At 48.7% G+C, this 26,245-nt stretch overlaps 1 protein-coding gene across 2 annotated transcripts; it reads right to left on the minus strand.

Annotated features, from left to right (window-relative positions):
• On the minus strand, positions 1-25,440 carry PNLDC1 (PARN like, ribonuclease domain containing 1). 2 transcript variants are annotated; one of them, XM_033234291.1, is made up of 19 exons: positions 24,613-25,440; positions 24,154-24,211; positions 23,796-23,869; positions 21,254-21,293; positions 20,474-20,597; positions 19,927-20,015; positions 18,480-18,580; positions 15,448-15,524; positions 15,107-15,250; positions 14,163-14,232; positions 9,592-9,677; positions 7,708-7,763; positions 4,521-4,585; positions 4,014-4,067; positions 3,495-3,537; positions 1,979-2,078; positions 1,514-1,689; positions 1,283-1,381; positions 1-246 (listed from the first exon to the last, which is right to left on the minus strand). In XM_033234291.1, exons 1-19 carry the CDS (start codon positions 24,686-24,688, stop codon positions 183-185), a joined length of 1,596 nt encoding a protein of 531 aa, XP_033090182.1. In that variant the 5' UTR covers positions 24,689-25,440; the 3' UTR covers positions 1-182. The 2 variants fall into 2 exon arrangements, with proteins under 2 accessions (XP_033090182.1, XP_033090183.1); XM_033234292.1 differs by lacking the exons at positions 9,592-9,677; positions 14,163-14,232.
• Between the last annotated feature and the right edge of the window lie 805 nt (positions 25,441-26,245).

Genomic DNA, 26,245 nt, shown 5'->3' on the forward strand with positions numbered 1-26,245 from the left:
TACCCAACGACTGATTTATCATTGAGAGTGCTGACAGAATTTCGTGTTCAGGACATAACAGAATTTCTAGAAACGACCAAACAGATCCATCTGCAAACAGAATCTGATTTACACAAACACACCCAGCACACCTTCCAGAGAGCATGGGGACCTGAGGGTGGCCGCAGGAGGCCTCGCTGCGCTCAGGGACCAGATCTTCCGAAGATGAACGCGAGAAGGGCCCAGGCAGTCACTATGCCACAGACTCTGCAAGACAATGACACTTATCAGTGGCCGGGGCACCCAGTAGGCCGAGAGGCGCCGACGCAGGCTTGCCCCTCTTCCTTCCCAGCCCTGTGCACTCAGATGTTCTTTCTCTTCGTCACTCTCCCAGTGCCAACGCTGAACTTCTGCCTCTCAAGGTTAGGCTGGCTATGGGATGCAAACCGCGGGTTGAAAGAAAAAGGCTTTGCAGCGGAGCTCAGTGTGCTTCTTCAGCAATGCTGTTTTCTAACGGATGTGGCCCCTAACCCACAAGCCAGAACCTCACCAAGTTCGACTGACAGCAACTCTGCCTTTCCAGTTCAGGACCCGAACCCTGGATTCCCACTTGATCCTTCTCTGGTCTGTCGCTGACTCCACCCCGCTGCCCCCGGCTGCACTGAGCTGTGACCCAGCTGAAGCATCTCCTTCCTTGCTGACTGCTCTCACGGCGTTGCCTCTACGGTCTACCCCACACGGAAGACAACCTGAGTCGGGTCATCGACCTTCTTGCCATAACTTCCGCGATTCCCTCTCTCCGGAGAGACGCCCAGTCCTCCCTGGGGGACCCCGGTTCCTTCTCCCTCCTTGCTGTTCTGCTCACAGTGGCCTTTCCCTGTGACTCTCCTGGCGCCTCCTGACTGGAAGGCCCCACCCTGCTGTCCCCTCTGTCTGGCTCACTCCAAGTCAGCTCCTCTGAACTGCAGCCTGCCACCCACCCCTGACCCTTCTCTCATTTTTAATAAACACTTGTCACCCAATACGTTATAGGTTTGTTTATCCTGTTTATCTCCCCCAGCAGGTAAACTCCATGAGAGCAGGGATTTTCTGCTTCACTGACGAGGCCCTAGAACTACGACGGTGCCCAGCACACCAGGTGCCCCACAGACAAGCGGTGAGTATCACTGAATGACGTTCAGGGCACCACACTCATCAACAACCCCCTTGGCAACACACACCAGTGAGCGAGCTGTGCTCGAGTCAGACCACGCTGGGATGCTGGGACCCCGGGACAGGCAGGCGGCCTCAGCCCAGCACTTACTGGAGCACGCAGTTGACGTCTGGGGAGTGCCTCCAGTAGCGGTACAGGGAGATGCAGAGGGTCGGGTGGCCCCGGTACTCCTTCAGGACGTTCCGCGCGCTGCCAAAACAAGTTTGCTGTGGTCAGCCAGGCAACAGGATCGCGCCGCCTGCTGTGATCAGGCAGGTGGAGTCAGAGAGATACAGGGATGAATGCAGGAGGGGTGGGGGACGCGGACTCAGAGGCACCTACTCCTTAAACTTGTTGGTCAGAAGTAAGAACTGGCTTCTTGTGAGTCGCCTGACATCAAACTTGCAGAGATTCTGAAACTTATGGTAGACTTGCTGCTCGCTGACCCCGGGCCACCTTTTGATGCTGAGGATGAGGATGGGAGGTCGGATACTGGGATAATCTGGACCAGAAAAATTCTAGAAAACATGCAGAACACAAGAGATTTTCCACAGTGCTTCCTGACTTCTTATCCAGTCTGAAGATCAAGAGAAACTAGGAAAGGCTCTGCTTGGGGTGGGGAGGGGAAGAGAAGGAAGGATGAGTCCGTATTGGCTTTGGTGGAGAAACATGAGGGGAAAGGAAAAGCCAGCTCTTATTTCTTCGACCACTGAAATCCCTCTCACAAGTCCCAGAGAGCACTGGCCGCTTCCCAGTGAAGGCTCTGAACTCTGAGCAGGGCAAGGGGGCGAAATGAGATCAACTCACGATCTTCGGGACCCGCGCGCGGATGAGGTTCACTTGGTTCACGTAAGGAGCCAGCACGTCGAGGTACTGAGGAAAGGACGACTCAGGCACGGGGTCGATGCTGCAAGGACAGAAAACCCCAAAGCTGTCGGGCACACGGAAGTTCATCCATTTCCTTGGTCACAGCCAAGAATCCGGTGACAGAACAGGAGAAGGACATTGCCTCGGACGGCCCTCTCCCCCTCCCGCCCTCACAAGCCTTAGGGCTCTGGGTGCGTGCTTCCCCAGCTGGCCAATCTTAAAGCATTCTCAGTGGCCCACATAGACGCAGAGCTTCCGGACAGTCACCAGCTGCTGGTGATGGCTTGGTGAGGGTCCCACTGCTGACAAACAGCAACAGGCTCGGAGAATCAGCGCGAGACCACGATTCAGAGAAAGCCCCATGCTGTCCCCACTTGGCATGACATCAACCTTGATTCCAAAAGGGCATTCCTCATCCCACAGCCTCCTCCCACTGCCAGCGCCACCTCTGTCCAGGGAGCACACACACCCGAGCACAGGCCCCAGCAAAACCACGGGCCAACCAGACAGGCAGGGAGGGCTTTTAGGCCATGGGGATTAAAAGAAATAGAAGATGTGTGACCCGGGGCACTGAGGTGCTCCACTACTGCCAGCTCCTTCCCTGTCCAGCACACACATACTCACCAGGGGGCCCATAAACAGCCAAACCACAAGAAAGAGGGTGAGGCTGGCGCATTTCTTATTTAAGAAATAAGCTTCCCATCCATGTGTCACAGAACGTTTGTATTTATAACATCCACTGCCAAAATGGACAAATATAGGCAGGACCCAAGTTAATAGATTATAATCCAAAAAGATGTTTCTACATCAATCCCAAAGCACACATTAGAATTTTGACCGGCTCCTTCACCTGGCCGGCTAAGTCCTACTTAACAAATGTGCATGCCAAGGACGGTGCTGTAGCGTGTACACTGCAAATGTGTTTCTGGTGCCTATGTGCCCAGGGCTGCAGGCATCAAGGATGGTATTGCCATGGGGAAATGCACTGAAGATTCCAATGTGGGGTTCCATTCATCTCTCCCCAGCCTATGTACCCCCCAACAATGGATATGTCATTCATTGACCTGAACACTTTCTCCTCATACCTCATTGTTGCTTATGTGGCTGTAAGAAAACAAGTGAGAAACAGATCAAGCACACACACCAGGCTGGGAAGGACTGAGACAGGTGTCAGAACCTAAGCCTAACCCCACTGCCTTGGCCTCCTGACACCTGTGGGGATGAGGGGCCACGACTCATACAGGCAGGTACAGAGGTGGTAGGAAGGGCTACTCATGTGGCACAGGGCCATTTGTGGGCTGCTGCCCAGTCAGGGACAAGATTTCTATACCAGTGACACTTCACATTCTCCATTCTTTGGTAGGACCCTGGGACTGGGGAGGTGCTGGCTTCCAGCAAAGGCTCAATAAATCCTGACCACTGATTGGATAGCAGGATGAAAAGAAAGAATACTTACCCATGTATCTTCTGTAGAAGCAAGTGTGCCACTTTCAAAAGAACTAGGACGGAAAAAAGAAATGCAATAGAGCTTATCAAAATGTGCATGCTCATGCTTTCTCTCATTATGTGCAAGCCAATCTGACATAAATGCAGAATCTAGGGACAGCAGGGGCATACTGCCAACAAAAAGTAAGTTTCCAGCTGGGTGTGGTGGCTCATGCCTGTAATCCCAGGACACTGGGAGGTCGAGGCAGGCAGATTGCTTGAACCCAGGAGTCTGAGACCAGCCTGGGCAGCATGCTGAAACCATCTCTACAAAAAATACGAAAATTAGCCAGGTGTGGTGGCATGCACCTGTACTCCCAGCTACTCGGGAGGGAGGATCCCAGGAGGTAGAGCCCAGGAGGTAGAGGCTGCAGTGAGCCGAGATCCTCACCACAGAACTCTAGCCTGGGCAACAAAGTGAGACTGTCTCAAAAAAAAAAAAAAAAAAAAAAAGAAAGACAGTTTCCTTTTAAAGGAACCACATCCTTACCTGAGCCACAAAGGAAGGCATCATACGCAGCTTCGTGGGGGCACTTTGTCTTAACTGAGGCATTTTCCACCAGAAGAAGAGAGAGTTGAGCAGTCATTAGAAACACGCCCCATCCTAGCTCACTATCCATGGCAGCGGCAGCTCATACAACCTCCCCATGGTCCTGCATACCCTTCTGCGGGCCCACACTTCACCGTGGTCCTCCCCATGGTGGAGAAAGCCCCAAGCTCAGAGTTGCCTTATAAAGACCACGTTAAGGAGGAAACGGACAACTCCCAGGGCTCTTGGATGCGTTCTGGGCTCACTCATTTGGGGCAGGAGTTACACGGAGTAAGCAAAGGAAAACCCCACACAAACCTCCCGCTCCATTGCTGTCCGGGGTGGGGATGAGGTGGGGGTGGGGGGCGAGGGGTGGGTGGGGCGGGAGAACCAGGGTCAAGGACAAGCTCAGATGAGCACCTCAGCACTCTGCCGACCGTGCAAGGAGTGTGGCTCATGGGAACGTACCGTATTTCTCACACCTGCTTGCGTGAACAATCTCTGGTCCAGAATTCTTGGTGGGATTCAAGTCACTATTAGAAGAGAAAAACAGAATAAAAAACAATTTGCTGAAAGTAATCCCTTGTTTTCCCCCTCAGTCCCTTAAGTTAATATAAATTTTGTAAATGTACTGGGGACATATCTTTAAGGTGCACATCTAGGCATGGACAGGTAAGGTCTTGGTAACTGGGCAACAGGAAAGGGGAAAGAAGAACGGTGCAGGAGGGGCATTTATCAAATGCTTGCCTTGAGCCCAGGCACCAAGACAGACAAGACAGTCTCTGTCCTCCGGAGCTGTCCAGTGGCCTGTCTAGTGACAACTACAGAGACAATTACGCCTGTCTCTTGTAAACGCAAGGCCTGAGGTATGACAGCCATGCCAGGACCCTGCAGGCTTCCGGAAGCGGACAGCACTCATGAAGAGTCCCAAACCACAGGAACCAACGGGGTTCAAGGAATGGGAAGACGGCAGGCATTTCGAGCAGGCAAAGGCAGTGAGGAAAAGGAGGTCTGACCCCAAGAGCTGTGAGGTGAGAAGTGGGGCGGAAGCTTCCGTGTGAAGGGAGGGCCAGAGGGTGGGGAAGAGCCCCTACCACCGACAGCGACTTCAGAAGCCACAGAAAGACTCTGACCAGAAAAAACAGCCCATTCACATTCACATTCTAGATCATCATTCAAGGGGTGGTGTGGGGTATGAAGAGGGCAGGCCACAAGGCTGGGGCTACTACCACAGTTCCATGGTTGGAACGAAAAGATAATAATCCTGAGAATGCAGAGAAAGGAGAGGTTTGAGAGATTTACAGGGTCCAGTCCATAAAACTCCATTCAATAGACAACTCAGCTCTGTGACCCCTTCTAGGTCTTGGCTCCGGGACCTGGGTGAATGGAGACGGCGTATGGCAAGGAAACCTTGACTTCACTGGTTTTCTTTTTTTTTTTTTTGAGATGGAGTCTCGCTCTGTCGCCCAGGCTGGAGTGCAGTGGCCGAATCTCAGCTCACTGCAAGCCCCGTCTCCTGGGTTTACGCCATTCTCCTGCCTCAGCCTCCCGAGTAGCTGGGACTACAGGCGCCCGCCACCTCACCCGGCTAGTTTTTTGTATTTTTTTAGTAGAGACGGGGTTTCACCGTGTTAGCCAGGATGGTCTTGATCTCCTGACCTCGTGATCCGCCCGCCTCGGCCTCCCAAAGTGCTGGGATTACAGGCTTGAGCCACCGCGCCCGGCCGACTTCACTGGTTTTCAATAAGATGTTCTTAGCCAGGCGCGGTGGCTCAAGCCTGTAATCCCAGCACTTTGGGAGGCCGAGACGGACGGATCACGAGGTCAGGAGATCAAGACCATCCTGGCTAACACGGTGAAACCTCGTCTCTACTAAAAATACAAAAACTAGCCGGGCGAGGTGGCGGGCGCCTGTAGTCCCAGCTACTCGGGAGGCTGAGGCAGGAGAATGGCGTAAATCCAGGAGGCGGAGCTTGCAGTGAGCTGAGATCCAGCCACTGCACTCCAGCCCGGGCGACAGAGCGAGACTCCGCCTCAAAAAAAAAAAAAAAAGATGTTCTGGAACCTCATGCGCTTAGCCTCCTGGAGCCCTAATGTCCCCATCTGTCAAACAGGCATCGTCGCCGTGGGTGTGGCCTGAGCTGTCTGTTAGGATCGGGATAGTTGTCAACAGCAGTAGCTAAGATTCGACAGACCTGGACTCCATGCAAGGGGCTAAGTCCTTTCACATCTACGAACTCATTTAATCCTCACGACAACCTTGGAGTGACACATGCTTTTCTCATCTCACAGATGGTTAAACTGAGGCACAGAGCGATTGAGTAATTCTCTCAAGGTCACTCACAAAACTAGTGAGTGGCAAAGCTGTGATTTAAATCCAGGAAGTCTGGAATCAGAGCCTGTGCATTTACAACAAAACTCCCTCTCCCCTTCACCCTCTCATGCATACACAGCCCCCAATATCACGCCTGGTACCATCAAGACTTCCAAGTTTCCAGGCACTGCAGTGTGTTTGAGGGACAGACAGGAGTGTCAGGATGAAGGTGCCCGTAAGTCATGGAGAGTGGGAACATCAAGAAGACAGCTGTATCGAGACCATCCTGGCTAATACGGTGAAACCCCGTCTCTACTAAAAAAATACAAAAAACTAGCCAGGCGACGAGGCGGGCGCCTGTAGTCCCAGCTACTCGGGAGGCTGAGACAGGAGAATGGTGTGAACCTGGGAGGCGGAGCTTGCAGTGAGCTGAGAGCCGGCCACTGCACTCCAGCCTGGGCGGCAGAGCAAGACTCCATCTCAAAAAAAAAAAAAAAGAAGACAGCTGTAAACGCAGTGTCCTAGATGCTGAGGTCTGGACTGCAGCCACACACAGGTGCTGGGAGTTGAAGCCCAGCGGGTGGACGAGGCCACACGGGAGCCTGGGAATGAGCAGCAAAAGGGCTGAGGAGGGGCCCTTGAGAGAAAACTTGGGAGACAGGTAGAGAACACGAACCACAAGGAATGGGTTTAAAAAAATCTCACACGCACATCCAGAAGAGGGTGCCACCCCTGTTCCAAACGCCTCTCGTGCCTCGTCCTGCTGAGTGGGGACAGACCAGTGGCTCTGGGTGCCCCTGCAGAGAGAAGTGAAGGAGACAAGGCCCTGCCTGCCACAGGCTGTGGGGAAGAAGAGCACCGAGAGTTCAAGAGGTTTTGTTGTTAAGTTAGGAGAACACTTGTTGATGTGGAAGGAAATAAGAGGGAGACAAAAAGAGGTGGAGACACCCCAGGAAGGGGCAGGTAGGGGTGGGGGAGCCACCAAGCGAGGGTGAAGGTGACGAGTAGGTGGCAGCTCCTCCTGCCTGGCCTCACACAGGGAAGGTGCCCCATTTGCTGGTGACGGGTGAGACAATGAAAAAGGGGCGCGTACAACTGTTTGACAGGCAGGGGTTGAGAGATTTCCTGTCTCTGGCTTCTCTCTCTTTGGAAACTGAGGTAAGAGGGTCATCGGAGGAAGAGGGCCATGAAGCAGGAGGAGCTGGAGGAGACCAAGTCCCAAGCAGGCATCACTGTGAGAGGTGAGCACGCCTAGAGAGCCCAAAGCCCTGTGGGGCACAGGGAGGCCGCCACAGTCACAGACCCTGCTCCAGCAGCAGCTCCAGGAATGGCCGTCCTCACCTGTTCAGGACTTCATAGACTTCGGAAAGATTCGATACCCTCGGGAAATTCATCTCCTACAATGATGGAAAACAAACCAGAGGAAAACATTTGCGCTTTTGTTATTCTCTATTTCAGGCAGGACCAAATGGTTGTTAAAACAGCCTGGAAAATGCTTACTCCTACAACCTTCTCTTTCTCTTCAAATAGTGCAACTATCCTTACTCCTTAGTTAAGAGGTCAGGGTACCCCAGTATCCCTGGGTTTCCTAGAAGGGCTCCCAAAAACCCAGGCTAGGAAAAAAACTCTACACACACCATCTCCCTCAGAAGATGTCTTTTAAGAGATTATCTATAAACAAAGGAAAGCAAAGCACTAGGACAAAGACCAGGGACATACATGTAGAATACAGTCATTCTAAGGCCTCGAGGGCCTAGGGGCAATGCCTAGTTACTAAACCCTAAAAGTTCATAGTAGCTGGAAATATGCCAAGTACAAATAATAACAGCCTCTGGGCAGAGACAGACCACACACCCCACTCCCATCTGTGTGGCTCCCTTCCTGGATAATTCACTCTAAGGGATCACTCTAAGGCTTCACAACATTGATCTGATGCCCCCTTCTCTGTTCCTCAGTTGTTGGGGTTTTTTTTCCCTTGAAACAGGTTCTCTCTGTTGCCCAGGCTGGAGGACAGTGGTGCAATCTCAGCTCACTGCAACTTCCGCCTCCCGGGCTTTAAGCGATCCTCCCACTTACGCTTCCCAGGTAGCCACGACTACAGGCGTGCACCGACATTCCCCGCTAATTTTTGTACTTTTTGTAGAGATGGAGTTTCACCCACATTGCTCAGACTGGTCTCAAACTCCTGGGCTCAAGCCACTCACCCACCTCAGCCTCCCAAAATGCTGGGATTACAGGTGTGAGCCACTGTGCCTGGCTATTCTCAGTTTCATTTCTAAGCAGCATTCAAACCAGTTGGGTCTCTCTTCTCTACACATGGTGCATAGTCTCGACCCCACAACAGAATCACCTGGGGAGCTTTAGAAATACCACCTGGCCTCACTCTAGGTCAGACAAGAAGCTGCCAGTGCAGCTATCAGCATTTTCAACTTCCCACGTGATTCTAACATGTTGTCAGGGCTGAGAACCCATGAATAGGGGGCTCAATAAAGAAGAGGTTTTCTCAAGATTCTTCAGGAGGGAACCTCCTCCCCCTGTGCTCTGTACACATCTTGCAAATATTACCAAGGCATGCATCAAGTTCTAAAATAAGTTGTTCTGTTGTCTGATCTAAACACAAAAACTCTATACAAATAAGTCAAAATGTGGAAACTGAAATGAGAGGAAGGGAATAAAAATCATATATAAGTTAATACAATGACCCACAGGTGCCAAAATACAAAAGGCAACTGATACTGGTTTGAAGACAGAAAAGCATCCAGGAACAACTTTAAAGAACACAAGTGGCCAGCCGGGCGCGGTGGCTCACCCCTGTAATCCCAGCACTGTGGGAGGCCAAGGCGGGTGGATCATGAGGTCAGGAGATCAAGACCATCCTGGCTAACACAGTGAAACCCCATCTTTACTAAAAATACAAAAAATTAGCAGAGCATGGTGGTGCGCACCTGTAATCCCAGCTACTCAGGAGGCTGAGGCAGGAGAATCGCTTGAACAAGGGAGGTGGAGGTTGTGGTGAGCCAAGATCATGCCATTGCACTCCAGCCTGGGTGACACAGCAAGACTCCCTCTCAAAAAAAACAAAAAACAAACAAACAAAAAAAAAACACAGAAAACAAAAAACAAAACAAAACAAAAAAACAAGAAAAAAAAAAACCCACAAGAGAAAGCCAAGTGGTATTGTTACGGAAAAAGCAGTCCTTAACCCGAAGCAATTCTATTCATTACCTTCCAGATATCCTTTGTTACATTCTTGGTATCAATGAGAACAGGAAATAGGCTGTGGATATTCTGCTTAAATTGATCGTAGCTTTCTGAGGGGAAAAACCCAGGTAGTCAAGAGTGAATTTGTTTGTTGGCAAATATGGGAAGGAATATTCTTGAACCTAGTTTGCCACCGGCACTGATTAATAAAGCAAACTGAAACAAAACAGGAATTGAAAACACCATTAATCTTAGCCACTAAGGATTTCTAAACTCAGATCAACCTGCCATCACCAATTTTAATAGTAAAGGCCAAATGGTTTTCTTTTAAATTCAGGCTGCATTCTACTGCCAACCTTAGTTAATGTAGTTTGCGAAGTTCTAGCCGATGGGGTAAGACTTACAAATAGAAGTATTATCAGAAAGGCAGACATGAAATCCTTTGTAAATAACTGCTCAGAGAAAAATCCAACAAAAAAAAATCAACTAAAAATTGTAACTAGCAAAGTGTCCTGATAAAAGAAAATTTATGTAAGAACTCAGTTGGTAAAATTATACCTGCATCTAAAGAGGTTTATTGCAAAACACACACTAAAACAAAAACAAAACTCTGTGATCTCTTCCCGCTACTCTCCCATTTCCTACTCCCCAAAGGCAACCACTTGCTGTTACTTTTTTTGGTATTTATTCCCATCTCTCTAGCACATGCGTGGTGCAGTGTTAGACACCTCACTCCTGACGTCCCACCAGCTGACAGGGTAATGACCCCTCTCATTGCACCTCCAGCCACGTGCCTGTTTGGACGAACGGAGGCAAGATGGCGCACTTCCGGGTTCTTCATCACCAACTTTTCCTGCGCGCGCGAAAATGCAGCCGGCGCCCGGGAAGGTGCAGGCCAACCGGGCATGCGCCAGGTGACGTCAATCCAAAGAGACCAAGATTTACCTGGTCACACCTACGGAACACCCCCCGACATGCCCGTGTCCCGCCTATTGCCCTCCCACTCCTAGAAAAGCCGCTCCCGGCAGACGCCCCGTGCGGACTTCCCAGCCCCCAGTCGGGACTGCATTAGGAACTCCGCCCGAGAGCTCACCGGGGACTCTCTTGGCCTCCTTTGCCGGAGGCCGACAGACCTCTCCCTACCCACCTCCTTCCCTGAAGCTAGGTGACCAAAATAAATTTGCAGTTTTGCTCCTACCCTTGCCTACTCGCTGGTTCTTTTGTGCCCGCTCTGGTGGTCTTAGAAAAACAAATCAGTTGGTGCCGAAACCCAGAAGGAGACCCCTCCTCAGGCCTCTAAGGGTTGAGGAACCTCCTCCTGCTCCCACGCCGCAGACGGACCAGGACCTGAGACCCGCTTCCCTCACTCTCACGGCCTCTCTGGGGTAAGTGCCCTGGTCTCCTCTTTACCTCCCTCGGCCAAAAATCCTGCGCAGGTCCGAGGCCCACTTTTGAGCCACCAAGTGGCTCGGGAAACCCGTTCAGGACGGAGACGTCCGCCTGAAGGTAATCTCCACCTTGGCTCCAAGAGCCTCCAGTCTGTCTCTGGTGGTTCCAAAGGACGCTTTGAAGCCAGGCAGAGATCCACTTCCATTTCCATTGTGTCCATTGTGTAAGTAAAGAGGAAACAAATGGGAAACCCCCAGTCCAAATTTCCAAAGAGCCCCCCTTAGGGTGCCTCCTAGCCAATTTAAAAACCTTACAGCTTGAACAAGACCTTAGGAGGAAGCGGTTAATTTTCCTTTCCACTGTGGCGTGATCGACCTTAGCAATTTCTGCCAGTGGCTAGGCAAGTGGTCCGAAATTAATTACGTACAAGGCTTTTGGGCCTTACGCTCTCGTCCCTATACTCCTCCTTCTCTCCCTGCTCTCCCCACCCCCTCCCTTCCTGCCCAGACTCCTCCTCCTTGCTCCTCATCAACTGGTAGCCCACTCCTAGCAGCGGCTTTACAGCCCAGTCGTAACCCCAGGCCAGAGAGCACACACCCCACAGACTCCAAGGCTACAAAAGGAGCCTGCTATAAGTGCGGCAAGGCAGGACACTATGCCAACAGGTGTCCGCAAGGTCCCCGAGCCCCAATGCAGCCTTGCTATAAGTGCAAGGCATCAGGACATTGGGCCAGTGAATGTCCTAACCCTCGTCCACCAGCAACCCCCTGCCCTGCTTGCCAACAGGGAGAACACTGGAAGTTTGATTGCCCCACCCTGAGAACAGGTGCCGCGTCTCCACGTGACCCCCTTTCCCAGGATCCTGGGAGCTCCTTCCAGCTCCTACATCTGGACGACGACAACTGAAGGTGCCGAGACTCGGGGACCTCCATCACCCTCGCTGAGCCGCGGGTAACTCTCCTGGTAGTGGGTAAGACAATTAATTTTTTAATAGACAGCGAGGCTACCTATTCTGTTTTGCCGTCCTTCTCTGGACTTAGCCTTCCATCCAATATCTCTGTAGTAGGAGTAAACAGAAAGCCATCCACTCCATGAAAAACCCCACTCCTTAATTGCTGCCTGGCCAACAACTACTTTGCGCACTCGTTCCTCATTATACCCTCATGCCCTACCCGCCTACTAGGCCGAGAAATCAGTTCAACTTTCCCCCACTCGCCTCAAACTTACTAAATTTTCTTAACTATCTCATACTCCCAAACCTTGCCAGGACCATCCTTCTGGGTTTTGTCCATATTCCAACAAATGCTTCCATTCCTCATTCCTATACTAATACTGTGCCTTATTTTATTCTTCATCTGTACGTCCAAATACCAACCATAGGCCCCGACCTTAATGACGCCCCTTAACAGCAGGAAGTAGCCAGATAGACCACGGCGCCCCCTTATCACTATTATCAATAAAAGGTTGGACTGTTTGGACGGAGGCAAGATGGCGCACTTCCGGGTTCTTCATCACCAACTTTTCCTGCGCGCGCGAAAATGCAGCCGGCACCCGGGAAGGTGCAGGCCAACCGGGCATGCGCCAGGTGACGTCAATCCAAAGAGACCAAGAGTTACCTGGTCGCACCTACGGAACGCCCCCCGACATGCCCGTGTCCCGCCTATTGCCCTCCCACTCCTAGAAAAGCCGCTCCCGGCAGACGCCCCGCGCGGACTTCCCAGCCCCCAGTCGGGACTGTATCACGAACTCCGCCCGAGAGCTCACCGGGGACTCTCTTGGCCTCCTTTGCCGGAGGCCGACAGACCTCTCCCTACCCACCTCCTTCCCTGAAGCTAGGTGACCAAAAATAAATTTGCAGTTTTGCTCCTACCCTTGCCTACTCGCTGGTTCTTTTGTGCCCACTCTGGTGGTCTTAGAAAAACAAATCAGTGCCCATCTCTGTCGCCCCCATGCACGTCATTCACAAAAGGCTCTGTGGTGGCTACAGTGACTTCTCCTTTCTTGCACAGCTTTTGTTCTCCTAGCGATTATTTTGTCATACTTAGTTTTTTAGTGAATGCATATCATTAATTTCACCACTAATTCTCCTCCAACTCTCTCAGTATGCCTAAACTCAGGTGTTTTATCGTTTCTTGGGGAAATGTCTCCTAAAACTTTTAATCTAGATTAGTGTTCTTTATATATTAATTCATTTAATCTCACAACAACTCTGATATTGGCACTATTATCCCAATCTTACAATTAAGGTAATGTCAACTCGCTGGTGACTACACACGTCGTGAGTGTGGGACAGAGATCACCAAGGCTCGAGTCCCCACTTTTACCCACTAGGCTGCACCACTGCGTGTCCAATAACGGAATCAACCATGGAAAAGCAGGGGACAGCCAGAAGACAGTGTCACATGACACTGAAGCAGCATTTATTAGGGTTTTTTTTTTTTCTTTTTTTTGAGACGGAGTCTCGCTCTGTCCCCCAGGCTGGAGTGCAGTGGCCAGATCTCAGCTCACTGCAAGCTCCGCCTCCTGGGTTCATGCCCTTCTCCTGCCTCAGCCTCCTGAGTAGCTGGGACTACAGGAGCCCACCACCTCACCCCGCTAGTTTTTTGTATTTCTTAGTAGAGACGGGGTTTCACCGGGTTAGCCAGGATGGTCTTGATCTTCTGACCTCCTGATCCGCCCGTCTCAGCCTCCCAAAGTGCTGAGATTACAGGCTTGAGCCACCGTGCCCGGCCTATTAGGTTTTTAACAACATAAAATAATGCTTTGGGTAAGTGAAAAAAAGTCAAACAAAAATCAAATCTTTACATACATATTTACATTTTTACATACATTTACATATTTACATACAGTGTAATCAAATATGTAAAAAAATTCAGGATACTAGCTGATTAAAGGTGACTTCTGACTTCACGCATTTCTGATTTTGTCAAGTTTTACACAGTAACTCTGAACAGCTTTACTAATGGGGAGAGAGGTATCAATTCAAATTTAATTTTTTTTCCCCTTGACAAAGTCTCCTGGCTTTCCACTCTGTGGAGACAGTAACAGATCAGAGTACAGGCCTCTGCCCGAACTCTCCAGAAACCTGCAGACACTGGGGAGGAATGTGCATTTTAGGGGCTGCCTCAGGAGTACAATTCTGGACCAGTCCCTCTGCCAGATGGCAAACTAGCATGAAGGAAGAGAAATGACAGGTTTGCCCCTACCTGGGAGGGGTCTGAAGAACTTCTCATGGAGGTGCAGCAGGTCCATCATCATATTATGTCCCACTAAGGGCTACTTGGGAGTAAATCAACAAGTGAGAGAAAATAAAAAATATAATACAGACACTACAGACTAACAGTTTCTTGCAAAAGATGTAGCATTAGAACCCACTGCAATTCTGATCACTTGACAGTTCCATCCTAACCTTCCTTTGCCTCCATGAAAGGTAGTTCAACTGCTTAAATGCCAACAAAAAGAAAAAAGAAAACAATTTGCAAGTAGGAGGCACGTAAGGCAGGGTCTTCACAGGGTCTATACTATGAAGCAGGCGCTTGCAGTTTCCTAAGTAGTTTTAGATCAGTTAGTACTGAAATTCCTGCGTTACAGAAAGGAGCAAAGAAGTAGTACTGTTTCTTATGGATACTCTTGCCCCAAATTAACCTATCATGATTTGGTGAAAGCAAGGTTAGATCCACGAAGCTAGTTATAAATGAGAAGGAAGGCCAGGTGCAGTGGCTCACGCCTGTAATCCCACCATTTTGGGAGGCCAAGGCAGGCAGATTTACTTGATCCCAGGAGTTCGAGACCACCCTGGGCAACACTGCAAGATTCCGTCTCTACAAAAAAACAAAACAAAACAAAAAAGCAAAAATTAGCCAGGTATAGTGGCATGTGCCTGTAGCCCCAGCTACTCGGGAAGCTGAGGTGTGAGTCTTACTTAAGCCTGGGAGGTCAAGGCTGCAGTGAGCCGTGTTCATGCCACTGCACTCCTTCCTGCCTGGGTGACAGGTGAGACCCTGTCTGAAAGTAAAACACGAAAAAAATTAATGAGAAGGAATCACTTATCTTCAGGAATTTTATCTTGTTGTTGGAGGAGCTTTCAGTATCTATGACCAGAAATACAAAAGACCGCCTTTAGGCCAAGAAGAGAAACATGTTTTCCTACCTTCTGGGCTTTCACCAGCATTTGGAAAAAGACAGAAAAACCCCTTGCAGAGAGAAGAATATTTTCCTTCCAACAGCTCTCTCGGTCACAAGAAGTGTTCTGAAGATACCAACGATGTTGTTTACTCACTTTCTTCACTACCACCTGAAAAGCAGGGACAAATGCCCTGAATCCTGGGTTACTGCGAATGAGGCCTAAACAAACGGCTCTGCATCTCAACACAAAAGGAAAGGGGGAAAAACTAGCAGCGTGCAAGAGAAAAGCTTTTCAGAGGCCAGATTTGGCCACATGAGAGAGAAACGATGGAGCCACTGACACCCTGGTCTCAGGTGAAAACTCACCCCCTCATCTCTCAGCACCGTCCAGATGTCGGGGAGGGCCTGCCTCAGCACCAGCTGGACCTCAAAGGCCTGGAAGCCTGCAGCAGGGAAACACAGGGTAACACAGTACCTGGAACTTTGCGGCATGTTCCCCACAAGAGAAGCCTAGGAGGAGCAGAAGCTGAGAGATGGAGAGGTCAAGTGGAAAGGCAGCTTGAAGGGTGTCTAAGCCCACGAGCCATGTGGCAGGGCCTGGCCTGTCATGATGGGATCTGGGGCAGCATTCTAAGAGTTTTTTATCTCAGGGCCACTCTTAAGTAGGGGATGCCATAGAGTCTGTGTTTATGTGAGTCACAGCTATTGATATTAAGCATGTTAGAAATTAAAACTCCTTCGGCCGGGCGCGGTGGCTCAAGCCTGTAATCCCAGCACTTTGGGAGGCTGAGACGGGCGGATCACGAGGTCAGGAGATCGAGACCATCCTGGCTAACATGGTGAAACCGCGTCTCTACTAAAAAATACAAAAAAAAACTAGCCAGGCGAGGTGGCAGCGCCTGTAGTCCCAGCTACTCGGGAGGCTGAGGCAGGAGAATGGCGTAAACCCAGGAGGTGGAGCTTGCAGTGAGCTGAGATCCGGCCACTGCACTCCAGCCCGGGCGACAGAGCAAGACTCTGTCTCAAAAAAAAAAAAAAAAAAAAGAAATTAAAACTCTTATATTTAAAAAATGTTTTTTAAATAACAAAAACCCATTATACAAGAACAAAAGTAACACTTATAAAAAAGAACTATTTTCTAAAACAAAAACTTTAGAGAGAAAAGTGACACTGTTTTACATTTTTGCAAATCTCTAACATTTGGCTGGAATGTGATCGTTGAAACAGAAGAAAATCCAGCCTCAAGAATGGGCGCGGTGGCTCATGCCTGTAATCCCAGCACTTTCAGAGGCTAAGGAGGACAGATCACCTAAGGCAGGAGTTCGAGACCAACATGGCCAACATGGTGAAACCCTGACTCTACTAAAAATACAAAAATTAGCCAGGCATGGTGGCGGGTGCCTGTAATCCCAGCACGCAGGAGGCTGAGGCAGGAGAATCCCTTGAACCTGGGAGGCAGAGGTTGCAGTGAGCCGAGATGGTGCCACTGCACTCCAGCTTGGGCAACAAGAGTGAGACTCCGTCTCAAAAACAAAAAAGAGAAGAAAAGAAAAGAAAAAGAAAAAGAAAATCCAGCCTCAAGCAGATATGTAGGTGGAAAAGGGAACAGAATTACCAGCCTTATCAAATGACTTTGGATATTCTTTAAAACTGTACCAAATTCAACAAGTGGTAGTTTCTTAAAGATTAATTGCAATGAGGAATCTGAAACCATCATTAATGAGTTTTCTTGTACTGCTACATTACAATCCACTGGCCTATCTCATACCTAGAATAGATCTCTTATCCATGAGAAAAGATAGTGCACAATAGTAACATCATGTGCTATTAGTTTGGAAAATACTGGTCACAGGGTTATGTAGGTCTCTCCAATGTTTGCACATATTATTACACAACACCAACAGAAGACGCTGGAAAATATGATCACTGATCTCATCAGAAAGGTTGTGGCACTGGGAAGCTGTCAAGCTTATGGCGGCACATGAAAATTCTTCAAAATTCCAGTTTTTGATTGAAAGCTATAATTTTATCCTAGGAAATACTGCGAGTTATCTTCCTTGAAGTGACAGGCTGTTTTTTTTTTCCTTTGAAACAGAGTCTCATTGTGTTGCTCAGGCTGGAGTGCAGTGGCGTCATCTCGGCTCACTGCCTTGCCCTCCCAAAATGCTGGGATTATAAGCGTGAGCCACTGTGCCCGGCCAACAAGCTTTATTCATTGAGAAAATGACTGTGAAACCTTCAAGTCTAAGCAACCAATCAGTTCTTTCCAGTAAAAATGATATTTCATGGGGCCAGGTGCGGTGGCTCATGCCTGTCATCCCAGCACTTTGGGAGGATCATCTGAGGTCAAGAGTTCGAGACCAACCTGGCCACCATGGTTAAACCCCATCTCTACTAAAAATCCAAAAATTAGCTGGGCATGGTGGCAGGCACCTGTAATCCCAGTGACTCAAGAGGCTGAGGCAGGAGAATCACTTGAACCTGAGAGGCGGAGGTTGCAGTGAGCCAAGATTTTGCCATTGCACTCCAGCCTGGGCAACAAGAGCAAAACTATATCCAAAAAAAAAAAAAAAAAAAAAAAGCAGCTAATTCAGCTCTCAACTCAAAAGACTGCATGCACAAGCACTTTTCCTTGACACAATCACTGTATTTTGGCACACAGCCAAGCAATGTTTTATGCATACTTATTTTTTACATACCTATATTGACATATAATATTTAAAAGATGAGTAATCAAAAGATTGAGATTTAATACAACCAAGAATATTAGTTTTTCACTAAGGAGGCTGCTAGTAAGATTGGCCTTTCCGTTTTTAACTGAGAGTAAGTGGTAATGAAGAACACAGTATGATGCTCCTGCCTTAATTTGTGCTGAGGTGCCAACAGCTTTGTCCGACATTGCTTGGGCACCAAAATGGCACAATGACAATAGCAAGTGTAGCTGAGGGATACTTGGAAAACTGTTCTGATCTCATAGACCCATTGGAAAAGGTCCCAGAGACTCTAGGATCCACAGACCAGCCTCTGAGAGCTGCTAAGCTATGGCACATTCACTGTGGCTCCACACCCACACGGTGGGGGAAAAGTTTAGAGATGAACAAAAGTCAAAATAATACAGGGTATACAGGACTGAGATAAAAGGGATGGCTCAGGAATGGAACTTGACCTTCTCAGTCTTGAAACCCAAAGTATGTTGAAAGCCTTCAACATGTGAATGCAGGTCAGAGCTTTAACCACAAAGACTATGTATCTCCCGAACAAATGCTGGCTGGCATCAGACTCAGTCATGAGGCATTCAGGACCAGGATCCCAAGAAAGGGTGTGTTTCCCCCAACTCCTGGCAGGTGACAGTGACCTGTCCCAATGCTCCTGCACTGGGAGGAACAGCCCCTGCCTACCAGCGATCCCAGGAAGAGTCATCCAGTCACCTTCCTTGGCCAGGTCCAGCCACCGTGTCACTTTGTCAATCACCGCCTTGATTTGGTCTTTATCCGGAGAGCTGAAAATGGGCGCATGAAAAGTGAAAACGTCAGAGAAAAACACATCAGAACCGCAGGACTATGTTAACATGAGAGCAGTTTCTGAGCCCTCTGGTTTTCATGTTGCAATCTACAAAGAAAATGAACCAAAAGAAGACGATTTCTTCTCTGAGGCTCTTATGCAATAGGAAGCCAAACAATCGGAAGAATAGCCCACACCCTTCCATAGGATCCAGGCATATATTCAATCTCCTCCTGCTTCACTAGGATGTGTGGAGGAAAAGCTATTGGGATCCAGCCAATACCAAGCATTGCTATCAGGACCATCTTCTTTATTCAGCTTTCAGGGGTGATAAAGTCCCTATCTGGGACACTCAGGAAAAGACAAGGACTTTGGCAAACAGATTGTCTCTTGCGTCAGACACAGAACCTAATGTCATTTTGAGATAAGGAAAGGGCTTTCTCTAACTCTTGACAATGAAAGAAGGTTAAAAATTCAACTTGTTTTTCCCTTACAAAAAGCTACATTTTTATATGAAAACCAGCAGGAAAAATACAAAGAGACAAAAATTCCTCCAACATAACAGAATTATCTGGAAGAGATCATCACTCATCTCATTTCAGTTGTTCATTTAATCTCCCCTTTCCTGATAAACGCAAAGAGCTTCCATGCCTTGTTCAAACCCACACCTAGCTGACAGCATTTGGCTCCAGGTGAGGGTGCCAGCCCCAAGGCCCCTGGCCCATCTACCCACAATGCTGTTGCTCTCCCTGTGGTCACTCCTGACCCCAGCTCTACAGGAATACGAGGTTTCGGAGACTGGGCCGGCACAGATAGCCAAAGTAAAAAGGCAGAGTTCCCGACCTCCGGCCTAGGGCAGCAGGGTCAGGCACGGTGGGGCAGACACAGCCTAACTAAGGTGCACATCTGAAGTCAGTGCCCAGTATGACTGGTACAGCCAAGGTTGCCCGTGAGATATCCTTGAAAAATCCCTCAGAAGATCACATGGGGGATCAACAGAACATCTCACAGCAAGTCCAACAGAGCCATTTCTTCCTCTCTAGCACTGGAATGGAATTCTTGTTTCTTTGAGTTCCAAATTAGGAGTCAGTTTCTTTTTCAACACAGAAACTCACACCCGACGCAGTAAGAGGTTCATGAGGGAGTGGCACACGATGGAGACAGGTGAAAGCCATTCTCAGCTCAGCTACATGGAGAGCAGCACCAGTCGCACTGGCGACTGAAGCTATCCCCACCAGGTATGGATGGAGGTCGCCACATTCCTGGAAACAGCATGCCCGCCCACGGGAAATGCAGACAACAGCAACAAGGAAACCAAAAGGCACCTGGAGAAACAGGCCATACCTGCGAACTCTCCAGTTCCCAGTCAGGATATCGTGTCGAATTTTCTTCTCCTGTTCTTCATTCATATATGGGATTCCGTTTTTGAGAAACTTAAGACAGAAACAGAACAGGGAGACAAGTCAGAGGGATCCTCTGTGCCTGATCTCACAAGGACAGATAGAAAGGGGAAAGGAAATGGGTTGTACAGGCCAGTTAGTCTAGATCACTTTTAAGACATTCCCAAGCCGGGTGCAGTGGCTCATGCCTATAACCCTGGCACTTTGGGAGGCCGAGGCAGGTAGATTGCTCGAGGTTAGGAGTTCAAGACCAGCCTGACCAACATGGGGAAACCCCGTCTCTACTAAGTAAAATACAAAAGAATTAGCTGGGAGTGGTGGCGGGTGCCTGTAATCCCAGCTACTCAGGAGGCTGAAGCAGGAAAATCACTTGAACCTGGAGGCGAAGATTGCACCACTACACTCCAGCCTGGACAACAGAGCAAGACTCTATCTCAAAAACAAACAAACAAACAAAAAGACATTCCCGTTCCCCTCCTCCAATGCCATACCTTGTTATAATTGAAGCCATACTGATTCAAAAACTGAACACTGGAAGCCTGGAAAGAGAATTCTGAGTCCAAAATCCCAAACGTTGTAGGGAAGAGAAAAAAGTTACACGAATGGGCTATATACCTATAATAAAAGAAACATACAGAAAAAAAGTCACAACCATCTAAAAAAACTCTGGTTCCCAGGGCAGGCTTCAGAGTGGGCGCTTTCTTTTAGGTAAGAAGAATCTGAGTGTGCCTGAGTGTCTGCTGTGTTTCAGGAGCTATGATTGGCACTGGGGGTGCTAAATGAAAAAGGCAGAGAGCCTGCCTTCAGGGCCAGGGTCTACCACAGAGACAGCCCCTCCACAAGTCGCCCAGGGATGCCAGGTTAGGGCGTGCAGGCTGGCACCCTCAACTACTCATGGGGGGTGAGGAGGCATCCTGATAGTTGAGGCATCCTTTCTGCCTACTGTGTCAGGTAGTTCAAACATCACTTTCATTATACAACACTGTGTCAGGTGCTTTTATTAATATAGGTGCACACTGGAAATGATAGAAATGGGGACAGGAGCACTTAAGGTACACAGCGAATCTAGCGCAAAAGGTACTGCTTCCAGAGAGACATCAAAGACAACGTGGAATGCACAGAGGGCAGAGCGAGTGGAGGAACAGACCCAGGAGAGAATACAGAACATCCAGGGCAAAAGTGATCAGGGCACCTGAGGCAGAATTTGAAGGGGGCAGCTGTGGAACGTAAGTGGGCAAGCAACATCCTTTGCAGAAGCTCTTGATACGTACTTGTTTGCCTCTCCTTCAATAGCGGAAAACACAGACAATCCTGAAAGAATGACCGTAGAGGGAATGAATGCCAAGGAAAAGCGCCCTGAATTTCACTACAAAGACAAAACAATTCAAACAGTACTTTGGGCCCTACAACAGAATAACATCTTTAACGACAAACAAAAAAGAATCCTCTACAACAGGATAACATCTTTAATGACAAACAAACAAGAAAAGACAGACTGGAAACATGAGAAATGTCAAATTGTAATTCACACTGAATTTGCTAAAATCTAATTGTGGCCTGTTCTTCAAATACAGAAGTAAATATTAAAGTGACATTCTCATAGTTTTAAAACTAACCACAGAAAATACCAAAAACCATTAAGATGTATATATTTAACTCATTTAAAATGTCTATTCCTCCCCTCTCAAAGAAAACCATACGCAAAGTAAAAAAAGACTTCAGGCTGGGCACGGTGGTTTACGCCTGTAATCCCGACACTTTGGGAGACTAGGCAGGTGAATCCCTTGAGGTCAGGAGTTCGAGACCAGCCTGACCAACATGGTGAAACCCTGTCTCTACTAAAAACACAAAAGCTAGCTAGGTGTGTTGGTGCACGCCTGTAATCCCAGCTACTCAGGAAGCTGAGGCAGGAGAATTGCTTGGGCCTGGGAGGTGACGGTTTTGCAGTGAGCCCAGATTGAGCTATTGCACTCCAGCCTGGGCAACAGAGCAAGACTCTGTCTTCTCCCCCCACCCTCCAAAAAAGGACCTGAAATTTGGGTACAACAATGGAAACATAACCACAACTGTTTCCCATACTTCTGAAAGAGGTCTTACAATTAAAAACAAATGAATAACAACAACAAGAAACCATAACAGGAAAGTAGTAAAGGATCAGGATAGAGAGGAAAACACACACACAGGTTCAGCATCATTCATAGTAAAAGCAGGGGTTGGGCATGGCAGCACTCCCAGCTACTTGAGAAACTGAGACTGGAGGATATCCAGAGCCCAAAAGTTTGAGCCCAGCCTGGGCAACACAGCAAAACCGCATGGTGCCGGGGGAGGGCACAGACAAATCCAGAAAAGTAAAATCTGGCCCAGGGTCTGTTTCTGTAAATATAGTAACATGTTACTGGAATGGAGCCAAGCTCACTTGTTCATGTATTATCTACAGCTAATTTCACATTACAAAAGCAGGATTGAGTAGCTGTAAAAGAAACCACAATATGCAACTCTTAACAGCTCTGTCTTGACCAGCCTGGCCAGTAATGGTGAAACTCCATCACTACTAAAAATACAAGAATTAGCCGGGCCTGGTGGCTGATGCCTGTAATCCCAGCTGCTCGGGAGGCTGAGGCAGGAGAATTGCCTGAACCTGGGAGGTGGAGGTTGCAGTGAGCCCACATCACGCTACTGCACTCCAGCCTGGGCAACAGAGCAAGACTCCATCTCAGAAAATAAATAAATAAATCAACAAACAGACCTGTATGAGCTGATACAGAAAGACCTCCAAACCCTTGGTCAGGCGCAGTGGCTCACGCCTGTAATCCCAGCACGTTGGGAGGCCGAGGCAGGCGGATCACGAGGTCAGGAGATCGAGACCATCCTGGTTAACATGGTGAAACCCCGTCTCTACCAAAAACACAAAAAATTAGCCGGGCATTGTGGCAGGCGCCTGTAGTCCCAGCTACTCAGCCGGAGAATGGAGTGAACCCGGGAGGCGGAGGTTGCAGTGAGTCGGGATTGCGCCACTGCATCAAGGACAAAAAAAGTTTCTGAAGCTGGGATGACCTTAAAAAAATTATTTTTGTGTGTAAATTTTCTTAAGAAAAAAATCACAGGCCATGTGTGGTTGCTCATGCTGATAATTCCACCACTTTGAGAGGCAGAAGCAGAAAGATTGCTTGATCAAGCCCATGAAGTCAAGACCAGCCTGGGCAACATGGCAAAAATCCACCTGAAAAAATTTAAAAATTAGCTGGGTATGGTGGTGAGCCTGTAGTCTCAGTTTACTCAGGAGGCTGACGTGCTAGGATCACTTGAGCCCAGGAGGTCTAGGCTGCAGTGAGCTGAGACCATGCTACTGCACTCCAGCCTTGGTGACAGACAGAGCAAGACCCTGTCTCAAAATAAAATAAAATAAAAATCGCACACACATAGTTTTACTTGAAAGAGTAACAGTGATTGTTCCTTAACACTGACTTATTTAAGCATGGAAACAATGCCGCTAAAGTTTGTTTGCTCCGAAGTGTTGATTTCATATGTATAAAATGGCCCAAAACATTCTATATGTATAAAATGGCCCAAAACAAAAAAGCATACAAAACGATACTCAATATCCTTGCAAAATCTCAGAGCTGTTTTTACAGTAGGAAACGCAAAGTCAATACTCTATATCCTTGAAAAATCTCAGAGCTGTTTTTACAGTAGGAAACACAAAGTCAACACTCTATATTCTTGAAAAATCTCAGAGCTGTTTTTACAGTAGGAAACACAAAGACAATAAAAATACCTTCTCGAAAAACTCTAACAGCTGGATATTAAACTCACCAATCTGACAGACTGTAAATTGCTGAACACTCTGACGGGTCTTTAGGTACCAGTCCGATGGCAAATCAAAAAGACTGTGAACAAACAGGCATCTCAGGCATCTCATTCCATGAGCAATGACATCCCATCCCGGCACTATGGCCTCCGCGGCAGGATCACCACTCTCAACGGGGAGGATTTTTTCCTTGTTACAACTAGGGAACACTACCATCATTTAGTGGACAAAAGCAAGGTTCCCCAACACGTAGGAGCAAGCCACGCAAAACGTCCTGCCCCGCAAATGCCAACAGGCTGCTGGCCAGAAACAATGCCGGTCTGGCCAGGATCTTATACAGAGGGGACACAGTTTTAGTTTTACCTGATCTGCTGGGGTCCAGACAGGTTAGATCGAAGGCCCGTGAACTCTATGTCCAGACCTGATGGGAAGGAAAAAAATACCAGTCCTCGGGTGCGGAACATCGCCAGCACTCCTCACGCTGTAGATCTGCAGGCGGCCAAGGCACCTGGGCTCACCTCTGTGCTCAAGAAGCAGGGGAGGTCAGGAAGGGAAAATGGAGGAACCGAGGCAAGGAGCAGCCAGGCACCCCCGCCCTGGGTCGCACCTGGGCGCACGGGGCTCTGGCCAAAAGGCACGTGGGGCTCGGGTGTACTCGCTGCTCAAAGTCCTACCGCCCTGGGGCTGGAGAAGGAAGCCCCTGTCCTTACGGAGGCCCTCTCTGAGCCCCTGTGGCCTGGCAACCGTCCCGCCACCCCCTCCCCAAGCTCGCCCGGGTCAAGGGGCTCTGGCCGGCACAGCCGCGAATCCCATGGGCCTCACCCACGAAGTCCGCCTCCTGGACGAGCTCCTGCAGCAGAGGCAGGCTCTCCTCGAACTCGTCGGCGCCTACGTCCATGGCCGCGCAGCTCTGTCCAGTAGCCCAGCGCTATCACGTGCTGCCCACACGCTGCCGTCGCGCAGCCGGGTCTTAAAGGGCGCGCGTGGAAACCGGGCGGGCGCCTCCGCCCCACGTGCATAGCTCTCAGTTTGCGGCTGGCGTCGACCACACCTGCTTGCGGGTGTTTTAATTGTACGATTTGCTACAGAGATTTGATTGCAATTGCAATCAAAGCCTGTTTACCTGGCTCCTCAGCAATTCCTTTGCAGCCCTTAACGTGAAAATGTCATTTACATGGACTTAGAATTTAAGAGGCGTGGCAGGAAAGGAAGACAGAGTCCCCAGAAAGGGTGAAAGCAGAAAAGCGGAGCAGGAACAACCCCGAACGCAACTGCAACAAGCAGATTCATTGCTGCGGCTCACGGTCTTCTAAATCACCCCTTCCCAACTTCTCCATCACTTCCAATATTAGTCTGTCCCCGTTCCCTCTCCCACGCCCCTGGACAACTTTTTCCTCATTTTGCTGTCCACCCTACCACTGTCTTGACACCTGCAATTAAAATTGCCTAAGCCTCAAGAACTGCCCATTAAATTGAAGGAATCCTTAGTCCCCAGGGATTATCTCATGCACTCACTCCTGGCAGAAATCCCAGCCTACACCTTCACTTACATGTGAACTTAATTTTTACTTTTGTTACTGTTTCCAGTGCAACTAGTCTATGGTCTTCCTTACAGTGTCCTCCCTTGAATTCTAGGCTTCTATTATTTTGGAACTGTGGTCCTCAAAGTGAGGTGCTCAAATCTTTAAGATTAGGGGAGAAATCTTAAAGATTTCTGCACTGGAGTGCAGTGGTGCCATCTTGGCTCACTGCAACCTGCACCTCCTGAGTTCAAGCGATTCTCCCACCTAAGCCTCTGCAACATCTGGGATTACAGGCATGCACCACTACACCCAACTCATTTTTGTTTTTAGTAGAGATACGGTAACCATATTGGCCAGGTTGGTCTCGAACTCCTGGCCTCAAGTGATCCAACTGCCTCAGCCTCCTAAAGTGCTGGGATTACAGGTGTGAGGCACTGCATCCGATCTTCAGTTATACTTTTAAATGCCTCCCCGGGACATTAAGTAAGCAAAAGGTAAGTATTAAGCCATATGATTCTGAAGGCCTCTCAGAACCAATTCTACTTCATAGAGATTTGTATTCTATTTAAAATAACACAATGAATACTCAAATTGGCAGAAGTAACACATTTCACTTCTAAACAAATGTGTAATTGGGGTATACATTTAAAAAATTGGAAAACAATGCTCTGGAAGCCACCGTAACTGCCTACAGGTTTTTTCCTCACATTTATCAAATAGCCAAAAATTAACACCTTAATCAGCTCCTTTCAGAGAGCTGCCATGATTCCCATCTACCCAAGCTCAAACTTTAGATTAACTTGCATGCATTTCAAGTTTCATCTCCTATCTAATAAAGTGTTCACTTCATGGCAAATTGAGCGCCCACTAACCCCATCCATTTCCACCTCTGCTTTCAGTTCCTCATGCCACCTCCTTCCTCTTTCAAATTT

The sequence above is a fragment of the Trachypithecus francoisi genome, unplaced genomic scaffold (assembly GCF_009764315.1).
Source record: "Trachypithecus francoisi isolate TF-2019V2 unplaced genomic scaffold, Tfra_2.0 Lachesis_group15, whole genome shotgun sequence".
NCBI lineage: Eukaryota > Metazoa > Chordata > Mammalia > Primates > Cercopithecidae > Trachypithecus > Trachypithecus francoisi.

Excerpts from the sequence above, each read along its gene's own strand:
- PNLDC1 (XM_033234291.1), bottom strand. The coding sequence starts at position 24,688 with ATGGACGTAGGCGCCGACGAGTTCGAGGAGAGCCTGCCTCTGCTGCAG. Across the intron at positions 23,870-24,153 it reads TCTGGACCCCAGCAGATCAG|TCTTTTTGATTTGCCATCGG; the intron begins GTAAAACTAAAA and ends GTTTGTTCACAG. Across the intron at positions 21,294-23,795 it reads ATTTACAGTCTGTCAGATTG|GATTGTCTGTGTTTTCCGCT; the intron begins GTGAGTTTAATA and ends TCATTCTTTCAG.